The sequence below is a fragment of the Mixophyes fleayi genome, chromosome 2 (genome assembly GCF_038048845.1).
Source record: "Mixophyes fleayi isolate aMixFle1 chromosome 2, aMixFle1.hap1, whole genome shotgun sequence".
Taxonomy (NCBI): domain Eukaryota; kingdom Metazoa; phylum Chordata; class Amphibia; order Anura; family Limnodynastidae; genus Mixophyes; species Mixophyes fleayi.
In genome coordinates, this window is record NC_134403.1 from 82,503,583 (window position 1) to 82,518,751 (window position 15,169).

The 15,169-nt window shown below is 38.3% G+C and overlaps 1 protein-coding gene across 2 annotated transcripts in view; it reads right to left on the minus strand.

The window, feature by feature from the left end:
* The window catches only part of SHMT2 (serine hydroxymethyltransferase 2), a 39,074-nt gene that overhangs the window by 16,523 nt on the left and 7,382 nt on the right, over positions 1-15,169 (minus strand). For both annotated transcript variants that reach the window (XM_075199405.1, XM_075199406.1), the window contains exons 2-6: positions 14,495-14,665; positions 13,855-13,934; positions 11,184-11,384; positions 9,555-9,636; positions 1,129-1,251 (exon numbers count right to left, since the gene is read on the minus strand). In XM_075199405.1, coding sequence (XP_075055506.1) covers positions 1,129-1,251; positions 9,555-9,636; positions 11,184-11,384; positions 13,855-13,934; positions 14,495-14,665 — 657 coding nt within the window. The remainder of the gene's footprint in view (positions 1-1,128; positions 1,252-9,554; positions 9,637-11,183; positions 11,385-13,854; positions 13,935-14,494; positions 14,666-15,169) is intronic.

Genomic DNA, 15,169 nt, shown 5'->3' on the forward strand with positions numbered 1-15,169 from the left:
GAAGGTAGCAGTAAACAATAACAGAACACTCCATATTGTCAATAACTTTACTCATCATTTAAAACTAAATACTAAAATGAAAAAAAAGGACATCAAAATTTAAGATACTCAAAATGCAATGCTATTTTAATTAAAGGAGTTGCATAACCCAAAGGATATTTAGGGGCATATTCAATTGTCCGCGGGATTGCCGAAAATCCCGCGGTCCGCATAGGATTACCGTTATTACGGTAATCCTCTCCGGAAAAAAACGTTAATACGGTAATTTACTCGCTGGATTTCAGCTCGCAGCTCAGGTAGCTGCGAGCTGAAATCCAGCGAGAGATTACCGTATTAACGGTATTCGTTTTTCCGTGCTCGAACCCGCGGACAATTGAATACCCCCCTTAACCTTTTGAAAGGTTAAACATCCCAGCTTCAAAGACGTTTTGAGCAGATTCCAATACATGGTCTAGACATGCTTACAGCGGTGTACAGCCATGGCCAAAAGTTTTGAGAATTACATATTATTCACATATATATCTATGTATACGCTGTATATCCACACACACACACACACACACACACACACACACACACACACACACACACACACACACACTTAACATGCATTAAAAAACACATTTAAAATGGCAAGAGATATGAGCCCTAGAAGTCACAGTTGAAGTATTGATTCCAAAAAAATATCATAATCCCATATATAAAAACAGAAGATAGAGACATCTACATTATCTTTTACATCTATTTATGCATTCTGGGCAGAGCAACATATTTTGGTTGTGTTGACCTGAGTGATATATATCAGTGTTTGTTTTAGGTCTCAGGATATTAATAATTTCCACCACAGAAAACTTTAATAAAATGTTAGCAGAATGGAGATATTGGAAAGGTCATACAATGCATAAAACATATGCGGAAGAAAAGCCTGACACATATGTGGTGTGCGGGTTATAAAAACAATGAGACAATTCCTGGTGGGCCAGTCAGAGATGCGGATGGGTTAATACAATGCTATACATTAAAATATAAAATGGCCTACAATAGAAGACAACAAGCATAATAGTACTTTGGTCAAAAAGGACATTGTAAGATAGTAAAAATGGAATATAGTAGAAAGATTCTGCATACCTTCCTCATCCTGGCATAATCAATCAATCGTGCGTAGGCACTAGTCCCGGCAATGATGAGCTTGGGACGGAAGAGGCGGGCAGTCACCTCCAGCTGGTCGTAGTCGATTAACCCAGTCGCTGGCTTAAAAAAATAATAAGACAGGTTCAAAACGGTACAGTTCACATTCTTGCTCATCATACAGGTCTCACATACGGAATATAAGCTTATGAAAGTAGCCTGGTAGAATTGAGTGTTTAGGATCCATCAAAATATCTTCTTGGCAAAGTTTTCCCCCTAGAAACATTTCACAGTGAAGGCCGAGATCCGCAGCTGGGATACTTACACTGCCTAACCAGTCGTTATAAACGTTGGACTGGACATGACAACAAACAAGAATATGATCAACATTGGGCAAGACAGGTGAGGCAAATAGCGTATCTAGGCTGCATTATTAAGTTACAAGATAGTGCTGTGCTGGCCCCCAGCGGCCCATCTCCAGCAGTTCAACTGAGCTAATTAACCCAGGGACAGGTGCCATGTGTCAGCTACAAGCAAGAAAAACGGCTTTTATTTTACAGAGGCACAAATCAAGCAGAGAGGTAAACATCGTGGCTGGAATGTTGTAAGTCGCACATAATATCAGAACTACCCGTGAATGACATCATGTAACAAAATTGATTTAATGGGCTTACACTTGACATTATATTCTCCACCTGGGAATACAAACCAACACTTTGTCTTGTGTGTTTTTGCCTTTTTTAAACCAGTATAAAGAATATTCCAGACAATTATGGAACAAATTGTGAGGGGAAAAGGGTGCAAAGCAAAACTAATAATGCAGCAAAACATTTATTAGGTATGATTGAATAAATACATACAATAAGCATGTAAGGATTACACTTAAACACATGACATACAATAGATCCTCTGCACACTACAAAATAAATTACACGGTCATATAATTAGAGGCGAGAAAAAGGTTACAGATGGGTACACAAATATTCCATTTTGTATCAATGTAACAAAGGGCATCCTGCAACATGTAGCAACAGAGATTCAGAGATAATCACAATCGGTATTACATGGGGTCAGGATATCATTCTCTATAGCTAGTGAGCAGGTGATCTAATTGTGGAACCATTTATGTATAACGTAGTTTATTTTTACTCTGTTTTCATGTACCTTTATTTCTCTTCAGGCTTAATCTAGCCTATGACCCTAGCAGCTAGAGAAGACAGATAAAAGGAAACAAGTTGAAAGTATTGGATATACTGAATAAATGAAGTATTAGAGCTAGAATATTTACACATTATGGGTCCGATTCATTAAGGAATGTAAATGCAGATACATCCCGTATATTTCACTAAATTGCACTGTGCTTGGAGAAACTAACTAAACGCCAGCGAACACAAGTGAACGCAATTCATCTTCGATTGCAAAGGACACTTCTGACAGTCTACACTTACATGGAAGTAGAGCCAGCTACAGGTCAGGAGTCTGTGTAGAGTGATGGGGATGACGGCTGGGTATGCATGCTAGAACATGTTTGCAATCATGTACTTCATGGGAGGGGTTGGGTAATTTTTTTAATTTATGTTTTGTCAATAATTTAATGTTTTTTTTCTTGTTTGTTCACCTGGGACTTTACATCCCACATATCTATTTTATGCATCCTACTTTGTATTGTTTCTGCAGAAGTAGTGCAGAGCGTACCTAGACCCGGATTCAGCAAGAGAGATTTATTTAGATCCACTTGCAGTCGATTATGGACGCGCGTATGCCCAGTCAGGCCCTATATGTCTTTCTTACACAGAATCCTTTGAAACCATGCAGACAAAATTAAAGCCATAGATAAGTTTGGCATGTTAATTTGGCAAATTCCACAAACGACCATTACTTTGTTTAAAAAAGATAATTGTAAAGAGTTTCCAGTTGAGCTTACAGTCTTGGCTTGGGACACAGAAAGATGAAGTCATTTGTCAAGCATCAGAAGGTGTAGATACAGAAAAGACTTGCATTGTCATTTTTTCTTGGGAAGCAGCCACACTACACAAGAAAAAAAGTGTTTAACCATTTACTCGGCTTTTCTTACTTTTCTTTTAACTTGCAGCACGAACGAGTAGAATAGTTTAATTGCCTTACATATGGAGTGTAAGCCGAGAAGGAAGGTGGAACTACTTCCCAAGGTAGATTAAAACACAAGACGACCTTCATAACAACCAAAGGAACATAAAAGCTACACAAAATCCTACTTACAATAACAAATAAAGTATTTCTTTGAGAGCGCAATAGATGTGCTGTTGTGTCAGAGAGAAAGAAAGACGAATATAGGAGATGAGTATGTAGCACAGAGAACAATAAAAGGTGGCATAGTGAGGAGGACCAGATTCAATCCTGGGATGGCATATGCTACAATAAAATGCATACAACCAGAAAGACCATTTCAGCCAAACAGATGCATTTTCTGTACAAGAGAACAGGCGGTTTTGTACTGCACTCTCAGGTCACTAAAAAGATGGCACATTATATTAATACAAGTTAACCCGTGCATGATACTCATGCATTCTAGTCAAATCAAGCTACTTAAGGTGTTAAAAAGGTTCTTGTCATGCATTTGGGACTAGGCCAGGCCTCCTCAGGGGAAGAGCGTTACTTCCCGACGCAAGCGCCCTTTTTTAATGTGGTTTTGTCCACATGTCACCACCTCATCATTTTTCTCCATCACCTCATCCTTCATCTTTATCGCCACATCTATCCAGATGTCTATCCAGACACAGGGATTTCTCTCAGCGGTCCTGAGTATCACACTCCTCTCGCTCTGTCACCCCCGGCAACCACCATCCACTCCCCACGGTCACCCCTGGCAACCCCCAACCACTCCCAACTGTCACTTTTCCTTCAAGAAATATATATACACATTTTTTTTAAATCTTTATAAACACTTTTAACAATTAACAAATTAAAAACATCTTAGTATACCAAATTTTAGCCCTTTGAGTTTTTTTTCCCCCCACACACTAAGAATTTAGTAGGTCAGTGTATAACTCCGCCCAGCAGGTGGCGCTGCATCTTGGTGGTTTTTTTTCCACACACACGCCACTAGGCTTTTATATAGTAGATAATGTGCCATGTATAGTCCAGTGTTAAAAATTTATCTGTACCACAAGGGAAAAGTAGTACATTGTACCAAAGAGTTTAGATTGTAAATGAAGATACAAGATGTAACAGTGGGCGTGTTTAACGCCCAATTTCCCATGCGCATTTTCTGTAGAGCTCGCGCTCCTAATATACTGAGATAGTCAGGGAGAGTGGCAACTTCGTACTATAACCGACACTCAGAATGTGTCAATGAAGATTTTTTTTTTTAGGAAAAGGAAAAAGGGAAAAAGGGAAAAAGGGAAAAAGGGAAAAAGGGAAAAAGGGAAAAAGGGAAAAAGGGAAAAAGGGAAAAAGGGAAAAAGGGAAAAAGGGAAAAAGGGAAAAAGGGAAAAAGGGAAAAAGGGAAAAAGGGAAAAAGGAAAAAAACACAATAAGCTGTTGGGAAATGTGTGCAGGTTTTTTCCGCTGGACTGACTGCTTTCTTTTTATAGTGAATAGGAAAAAAATCAGAAGCATTCTCTAGAAGAAAGCAGGCACATAATATGACATGACTGTGCTCCCTATTTACGCTATTGTTATCAGTGCAGCCCTGAAATTTACCCACTCTAAGTAACATGTACTTCCGAACACAGTAATGCCAATTATGTATATTTTATTCATGGTTTCATATAGTTATAGGGTCAAAAACAGAAGTACTAATTTTAGCTTTAAATGTACCCCCCCAAACTAAATTAAAATGTCTTTGACAAAAGGGTAGATATGATTGGGCTGGATATTTTGCAGGAGGTTTGGGTGTGACATTAGTGCATCAGAATGCAGAAAAGATGGAACAGAATTCCAGTGTGTGTTAAAAAAAAACCCCAAAAAGACAATAAAAACCCCACACAGAAACAGTGCTCAGACAGAGGGTGATTGAACTAGAGGCCATCAGTGACAGCCTAGCTCCAGCAGCAACGTATTTACACGCTACATGCCAATAGATTAGGCAGGATATTTATACAAGTCCTGCCAGGTGAGCGTGTCACTCGACAGGTCCTGTTTAAACAGTTAGCAAACGGCAAGTGGTCAATTCAGAATTTTAAGACTTTGTAACAGATCGTTTCCAAGCCACAAAGCTACTAGCTAACAAACTGGCCTAGCGAAGACAGGCATATTCCAGGTACTGACCAATTCAATGATCAGCATTCCACAACTGAAAGAATGATGAGCAGCGTTTACAGAGCTAGAAATCAATTTTACCACTGAGAAAAGATTAAAGTGTGAAGACAAAACAGCAACAATACACTTTTCAAATGGATTTAATCTAAACAACTAGAACTACTACTACTTCCATAATCCTATTTTATTGTCTGGAGTTTTTTGTGTGTATTTGTCTGTTATACTGCAAACACTGGGTTTTGGGAAAGATTCAATTCAGCTTTTATGCAGCAAATTTGTTTTTCATAAATCTGCACACTTCAAATAGTAAATTCTGTATTTCAACAAAAAGCACATGTACTAAACGTGCATCTCACCTGTGTCTTATAGTGGTTTCAACATTCTTTTAAGATTCCGAAACAGCTTGGCATTCTGTACACACGTTCTAGTAAAATCCTAGGTTAAAGCCAACTAGAATAGGCCACACTATCTGTTCTGTCCTAGATTAGCCATACAATCCGAGTATAATCTATACTAAGTTTGATGCCACCAGGCTCCAAACCTTGTCACATGACCCATATAAATGGAAACCTGGCCTATCCACCAGGTACTACCAGCCAAAGGTTCCTTTCAATAGAAGGCTTAGGGGCTACAAAATGCTAAGATTTCACTAGAATAGGTTATCAAATAAAGCACATTAGTGTATCAGAGATAGTAGAGATGTGGATGAGCTCTCTGTACAACGCTGCGGAATTAGTGGCGCTATATAAATAAATGATGATGCATAGAAACTCAGGCCTACACACCTGCCAAATTTGTCACCAAGCATGGCAAGACCAGATTGCTATGCAGCGTCTGTTCAACATCTCAATCAGCACCGGATCAGCAGTGAAGTATAAATAATATATATAAATTACCACTATTGTTATAGGGGGCCATAAATGCATGTGGTGGACGGACAACAATTTCCTTAAAGAACACATTTGAAAATTGCACCGTTTGTCACCTACAAACTGACAAGCGCCTATCAATAGTTTCCGTCATGAAGAATTACTAGAATTTACCTCACACACTTTGAATCTCATATACTCAAACATCTTCCTACTAGTCCTCTAACTTTACATTACGTTCTGACCTACGCTTTATAGCCCGCACGATCATCCCTAAAGACATCACAGAGCCGCATAATCAAAATATAGACAATATACAGATAGGTGAGGGTAAAACTATAGAATCAGTAAAAATCAATACAAGGAAACATCAGAGAAAACAAATACATTAGAAGACACAACGAGCACAAAGGAAGTGTTACAAAGAGGATGGGCAGAAAAGAGGTAGAAAAATCACTATCCTCTTAACATTAATATGGGAGAGGGAACTATGGCAATCATCCCAAATGTAAAACCTATCAACAACCCTTCTGGCTAGAAACGAGTTTAATAGACCTAAAGCAAGTATAAATGTCCCCAACGAATCCTCGTCCTTCCTTTTATCAGTAGAGAATTTTCTCTTTTAATGGAGGTGCCCTAAAATATTTCCCATGCTGCCATGGAGCTGACCCATTCACACTGCTTATTAGTGATCTGGATCTCTGAACGGAAGAGAGAGGTCTGTAAATAAGGTACACAGGGAGCTCCGATATACAGTTTGAATAGCCCACGTACACGAAATTGATTATTAAATATTTGCGTCGCTTGTGCTCTATAAAAGTCGTTTTAACATGACTTCCCAGATGCGTTCATGGGCAAGGAAAGCAGAGAAAAACTAGAGAGCAAATAAAACATGTAAAGCAGACATGGAAGAACAGTGATAATGTGTAAGAAGTCTTTTAGGTTATTTATTATTGTTATTATGTTATTCAGATTGCGTAATGTAAACAATGTAACATCATTATTGCAGGCTTGTCCTATTCATATTCCATTATAGTCCACAAGTTGAAACTTATATTCTTGTGTATGTTCTAGAAATAGAAATCACAACTATAAATGATTTTCTCTCTTTCTGGTGTTTTATTTTTTATTGATCTGGGAATGTGTTTACTTTGTTTTTGCTTTCTTACATTGAGAGTGTGTAGATCCTCTGCTTTTATTGAAAATTATATTGTTTCACACAACAGTGTTCCTCCCTATTCAGACAATTACTCTGCTTTATGGCACATTTTTCATATGTCTGCTTTATTGACTCTTCTTTCATCTTATCTTTTATAAAGTATTCTCATCGCTTTCCCTTCTCGGTTTTTCATCTTCTCTCCTTTGCATTGATGCCACAAGCTTTAAAACATTCAACCACAGAACCTCAAAAACTAACTTCAAGTAATCGCAAAAATGTAAAACTTTCATACAAGTCCCGAAGGTAAAAACGTGCCATTTACTTTATCTTGCTCCCTACTAAACAGAGACATCCACAACTCGGGACATTGTTGAAAATGGTGCTGGTATATAGACAACAATCCCAATAGCAGGCACATCAGTTATCCTCCAAACGGTCCTGTGTGTACATCTGCCAGTAAGTAGAGTATTTCTGCTAAATAAGCATTCAGACTTTACCATTTTTCTGGTTTAGTGTTTAATGCCCTCCTAATCAGCTTTCTAAGAACAGCAAATTTCAGAACACTGATGTGAAAAATATGTACGCATCCTTAATGTGTGCTGTATGCTATTTGTCCCATTTGTATCTGGCAACAAGTGGCTGCTACTATCAACTATCACATCTTTTATAGCAACAATGGACTACATACTGTAAAGGTCAGAACACACCAGGGGGTATATTTACTAAATGGCAGGTTTGAAAAAGTGGAGATGTTGCCTATAGCAACCAATCAGATTCTAAATGTCAATTTGTAGAATGTACTAAATGAATGATAAATAGAATCTGAATGGTTGCTATAGGCAACATGTCCACTTTTTCAAACCCGCAGTTTAGTAAATCTAGCCCCAGAAGTTATGCAGCTTAAAAACAGCTTTTGGCTCTTCCTGAAATAAAACCCATCAAAGGAGTACAAAAGTGCATTCTCCACTGAGACTGATGATCTAAATGACAGTCCTGTTAAACAGCGCTGGATGCTGCAGAATACAATCTCTCTATTGTGTATATAATAAAGACTCAAGTTATTTCCGATAAAAAAAATACACAAATCAGTAGCACTACTAGAAGATGTAGTTAACTTAATAACAAAAATTTGAATCCCATCCTGCCAGATCCTAAACCAATCCATTAAAGCGATTACTGTGTAAAGCAGCCTTATACAAATCTCACACTGTAGTTCAGAGTAGTGCATGATATCAGAATAATATAAAGTGCCCATCTGAGCCCTGGAAGACTTGTACAGCATGGTATATGCTATACAGTGCATACTGTTACAAGAGGACATTGTGTTCAGAAAACACATAGTAGGGACACAAGTGATCACTGGGTAACAAGTGGCATCACAAAGCATATATTTTATTTATATATCAGATACACAGTGTTTTTTCACACTTCCGACAGCACATATGTAATGAATAATTATACACATGTCATACACATATTACATCCACACTGTAAACAAAAGTACAACTCAGATGATAAACACTTGAACACTTTTGCTCTTTAATCTGCTCTACAAGTTTTATATCTGACTTTCATTTAGTAGAAACCCAATGTATAGTCTGTTCAACAACTCTTCTGTTTCCATCTAATTCGACTTCTCCTATACCTTACAACACTTTACACCTCGAATGTTTTGGAGGATAATGGGAACTATAGTCACACAGAACAGATCATATACCCATTATAGACAGAACTTGTGGCAGCTGCCACAATCCGTACTTCTTCCTGGCCTTGCCACCCTCATCCACTTTTTTCCTTTGCTCACTTAAAATTATTCTGCTCATTTCCCTCTATGATCCCCAAATATCCAGCCATACTTTCTCACCCTGTGGGCGGTGCTGTCTGCAGTCCGGACACCACTGGACCACACCATTTTATAAATAAAGGACACGGAAATGGATAAACAACATTATGGCATAAAGTTGAATTAGACATTTGGGGCCATGTGTGATTCTTGTATGAATAATATACTACTAGTAAATCCCTCTCATGTCAATAGCAGTTACATACAGGGAAAAAATGTAAAAACAAATTCTCCATTTACAACAGAAAGACATTCTTTGTAAGAATAGAACTCAAACATGGGTGTTCATAGTAGACATCCCTTTATTTGTACTTACATTAAGCTTGTAAGGCATGGATTCAAAGTAAATGGAGGTAGCTGATATTCGCTTCACATCAGACATGTATCCGTGTGTCAGGCTTAGAAAGGAAAGACATTGTGAAGTTAAAAATAAAATGATTATAATGCACTAGGCTCTGAGGAGGAAAGAGCGGGCGTCACAAATACACTCCAAAGCGCTCATCAAAAAATAGCAATACAATAATCTGATGCACTTGAGGGTCTCAGATACATTGGTGGAGGATCTGGGTGCTTTAAGGGAGGAAGAGTGAATATTGATGCTAAAAGGATTGAGGAAAGTCACTGCCTGCTTCGGATACCAGGAAACACAGTTTTATATTTCCCTAAAGGACTCACCTTACACTAACAGATCTATATAGCATGGGTAGGCGTTCAAGCCATGAAGGCATAAGGTCGTATCTGATGGATAAACAATTTTTTTTTCCGGGTCTGGAACGGCATCCAATCGACCTTGCCGGGGATCCCTCACTATGTCCCAATGTGTGCATTTTTGGGACCTCCTTGAAATAAGTTTAAATTTTTCTCTCTAACTTTCCTAGCCAAGGTCACTATAACTAAGAAGTGGTTGGCTCTGGTAAATGAGAACATGAATCATGAAAGATTGGTGTATACAAATATGAAGGCCATTAATAAATATCACAAAATTAGGAGTCACTGGTATAACTATAAATTTGCCATGTGGTCTTTGGAAGAGGAAGCTAAATAGTTGAGCAGTAGATCCTTCTTTGTATTACCTGGGAGCATGCGATATGCATATTATAGTCAGTGGCGAATAAGGAGAGGGGGGGACAGGCGCACCTACTAGAAAAGATAAAGGGGGCGGGCACTAAATGCCCCCGGCCTCCCACAAAAATAAATAAATAAAATAGTCTAGGGCTGCTCCTGATTATAGCTGATAAAACAGCACATTTATTAAGCGGATTATTTAAATTTTATAATGAGTAATTTTTTTGTTTGTTTGTATTCCATACCTACTGGACGGTTTTATTTTGAGAATGTGTAGATTTAAGTATTTGGGAGACACCTCTCCGTTTGTAAGCTTGGTGTACTCTCTGTTTATGTTTGATAGAAATAAAAAATAAAAATAATTTCAATAAAAAACACCCGATTTAAAAAGAGAAATCTATAATTGTGGGACTGAATTAAAAACCACACACAAATAGCCATCTACTTAAGGTCAGTGACCATCTTTTTTTGTAAACACTTCACTAAATTACAATAAATAATTATATAAAATACAAACTTAGTAACATAAGAGGAAACTTTTGGATGGAAAACATACAATTTATCCGGGATTTAAGCTTAGCGTATAAAGTCAATGTTGGCAGCAAACAAGACACCAGTATTGATAGGATTCAACTACTACTGATCCAGGGAAACAGCTGATAACAGTCTGGTTCTACTACACAAGTGTCTGGAGTCTGTCTTTTCAACATTATGAAGTTGGTTTTCGATGCTCGAATACAGAAATATGCAAACAACAGATATTACAAATGACAGCATGTGAGGACCCTCAGGAATCAGATGTAGATAAGACATTATACAATGCTTTCTCACTTATGTCTAATCATTAGTCAGATAACAAACAGACTTAGTGCATACTTACTGTCCTCCATCCGGAAGATCAAGCCCCATAAGACGGTCATGTGGTTGCAACAGGGCTGTGTACGCAGCAAAGTTGGCAGGAGAGCCTGAATAGGGCTGAACATTTACACCCCATTTTTCTGGGTCCAACCTGAATGCATCCAATGCTCTCTGCTCGCAGAGCAACTCTATTTTATCCACCACCTCAGCCCCTCCATAATACCTGAACAGAAAGAATCAGAAACGTTGCCCTGATGAGCATCGGAAAAGCCACCATATCCTTAAGACCTATACATTACAGAAAATAAGGTTTAAAACTTGACAACACAGTAAGGGACATTTATGAAAAATGGTGCACTGACAATTTGGCTAAACATGTGCGGTTACTGATAGTAACCAGACATGGGCTTTCAAATTCTATGGAAAAAAAAATGTTTTTATAGAATCTCTACATCACCTGTAGTCATAAGTTACACACACTGATTGCAGGTCCCAGGTTTTATAAGTAGGATGGATATAAACAGTAGTTATAAAAAGGCCTCACACCCATATTTAAAAATTGCAGGTATTTGCGATGTAAAGACTGAAATAAAGATAAATAATGTCAGACCTTTTTCCACATTTAATGTGACCTTGCAACCAACACAATGCAAGTGGAAAAAAAAAAACAAACGGACAATTTTATGGAAAAAAAACAAAACAAGCTTGCGGAAGTGCACATTCCTAAACAAATACTTTGTGATAGCACCTTTTGCTTTTATTATAGCAGGGACTCTTTTTGAATATGTCCCTATCAATTTTGCACACCTGCACTTTGAAATTCTATCCCACTTTTCTCTAAACAAAAATAAAAAAGTTCAAGCTCCCTCATACTGCGAGCATCCCCTGTGCACAGCCCTCTCTCGACGTCATTCCATGCGTTTTTGATGGATAGGAGGTGTGTGCTCTGACTTGGCCAATCCAAGACTTTGCTCTCTCTGTGCTGAAGCCAATCACTATTTGACCTGGATGTTTGCTTTGGATCATTATATCAGAGGGTGAAGTTCCTATTCAGCTTTCTGACAAGGCAGAAGGTTGTGTGTCAAAATATCAATTGGAAGTATTAATTATTCCCAACACATGATACTGCCACCACCATGTTTCAGAGTAGGTGCGGTGTTCTTTGGATGATTAGCTGAGTAATACCAAACAGTTCATCTTGATCTAACATACCATGACATTTCCCACTGATTTGGGGTGCTTGAATGTAATTGTTTTTGTGCAAAATATACACCGGCCTGAATGTTCTTTTTTTGTAAGACATGGCTTCTACCCTGCCACCATACATCATAGCCCAGATATGTGCAGGATGTGGAAGATTGTTGTCATATGCAGGGAGTTACCAGGTCCTGCCAGAAATTCTTGGTAACTGCACTGAGGAGCTTTCTCCTTATCCCATCATCTTTGAAGGGAGTGGCAGTTTCTCAAATTATTGATTATGGTTTTACAGTGTTCCATGGTACAAAAAAAACCTCTAAAATTTGTTTATTCCCCACTCCCGATTGGTACCTTTTAACAACCAGATCCCGTAGAGTAGTGATAAGCAACAAGCAGCTCTCCAAGCCTTCACCTGTGGCCCCCAGCTCCTGCTGTGTTTATTGTCAGATTTGTTTTGTCATAGCTTGTAACACTTGTTTAAAATGCCTGTTGATGTTATTACAGATAGGTGTCTTTCATATTTTTTTTTTTAACTTAACACTGAGATTAAGAGTAATGTGAGCCCCATTTGAAGGTTAGAGGGCCGCACCGTGCGCCCCCTCTGAAGTGTTTCAGGTTGACCATCACTGGACAAGAGGTTTTGAAAGCACCTTGCTGACCATGGCGATTTCAGTAGGATGCAATCAAGATAACTGCAAGGAAATCCTACAGGACCAGCTGATCTTTACTTGGGGTTACACACAATCCCTGTCTTTGCTGGAAGATGTATGCCAATTACTTTTGAACATGATTTTAAATGCGATTGATAAACTCTGAACACAGTTACAGCTCCACTATGAATTGATGTGCACACTTATACAAATGGGGATTGTAGTTTGTTTGCAGTTTCCTAATAAAGAAGTTCAATTTGTTTTTCACTTGAATTTTATTGGTTGCAATGTCACATTAACAAGGTCAGACATGATTTATATTACAAACACCTGACATTTCAATAACGGTGTGTAGACTTTTTTGGCCCAGTATATCGGACACTGATATAGTTATAGCTGCATCATTTGAAAACTGGAGAACGATTTATATGCCAAATAGTGGCTAAATCTAATCTATGATATTTCCCCCCCCCTCACCAAAAAAAAAAAAAAAAAAAAAAAAAAAAAAAAATTCTTCTTAAGAATTTTACACCAATATGAATTTTACTAAAAATAATCCATTCCTTACAATAGTACTTTGACAGGGTTCTAAGCCCCAAAACACCACCATTTGCTCTATTTTGCATGGTCCCGGCCCCTGCACATAGCCAGTACATATTTAGATCACCTATAACACTATGTCAGGTCTCATCTACTACAAAGAGACAAAACAATGCCAAAAGGTGAACAGCAGAGGATCTAGCTAGATATAGTGATTGGCAGCACCTAATTCCAATACTACTGAAAGAAAATTAAATAGTTCAATTAAAAAAAACAGTCAACTATTCACGGCGCGCTGATTCTCACCTTTTTCCAGGATAACCCTCAGAATATTTATTATTAAGACAGGAACCAAGGGCTTCCAGGGCTGCTCGACTGCAGAAATTCTATTAAAAACAAAAAGAAACATTCTGTACAAAACTTACACACATTTTGATTTGGACACAATCGAGCAGGTGTCACATGGTGCACTGAGGAAGGGGTAAGTACAGAATACACACAGATCTGTAATCACTTGGTCCCATCATTTGTTACAAGCAACTGTACTCCAGTTTTGACTCTCATGCAGAGGAAACAGCTATATAGACATGGATGTAAATGGGAAAACCATCAAGAAAAAAAAAAAAATAGATTATGACTTAATTTATTACCCAAACAATTGTCAAAAATAAGTCACCTGCAGCATCCTTTTTTGGAATTGAAAAATGAAGCATAAGCAGGGAGAACATATTGTGGTCCACCTTTAAAGCGACAGTCACAGCAGTGCCTCTGAAAACTGCACTGTGCCAAAGGCGGGCAATCAGGTACCAGACCCACAATACAAAGATTATCCAAATTTAAGAGATCATTTATTTTTTAAAGTTTTGTTCTGAAATATATAGTTTGTTAGGTGGAATATCATCTTTCAGATAAGTGAAATAAAAGGATGTGCTGTCAAAACCCTCACCTCAGAGGCAATCATCTCCAGACCACGACACTGCCTGTCCTTCTCCTGCTGTACAAGATTCCACATCTCAGGGTCATTTTCTGCCAGGCTTTCTTGTCCATTCCACTGGTTCCCAGCCTGGGATGCTGGCCGAGTGTGCTGGGCCCGAACATGGCAGCATCTCCGTAGAGGCTGGAATAGATAATTACACAGGCAATTGGAAATCTAGTAATGACCAGTGGTTAGGTGACTGCACTTGCACCCTGGTCTACTCATGAGCTATTCACATGTGACTGTTTTAACAAATATATTCTATGCAGCCATTCAACCTATCACAGAAAGTTATATAGAAGTTCCCAATATAAGAAACAGAGGAGCACAGTATGGAAGGTATCATCACACATGGCACACCTTATAAGTTACAGGCATGTGTACACTAAGGAGCCAGTGTCTTCAAATCAAAACCAGGGACATGTCTGTGTAACTCACCCACAAATGTTCAAATACAACAGCATATTATTAAGCCGCACAAGTCAGACCGACATATATACTTTGTGCATGAGAACACATAAAAAAAAATATATATTTTTTTTTATAGATTGAAACCTTTATATATTTCAGACTGTAGACTCCCAGACCTAGTGGCTAGGCAGAAAGAAGCCCCCAATCCATAAACCATCACCTGTCCTTCAGCTC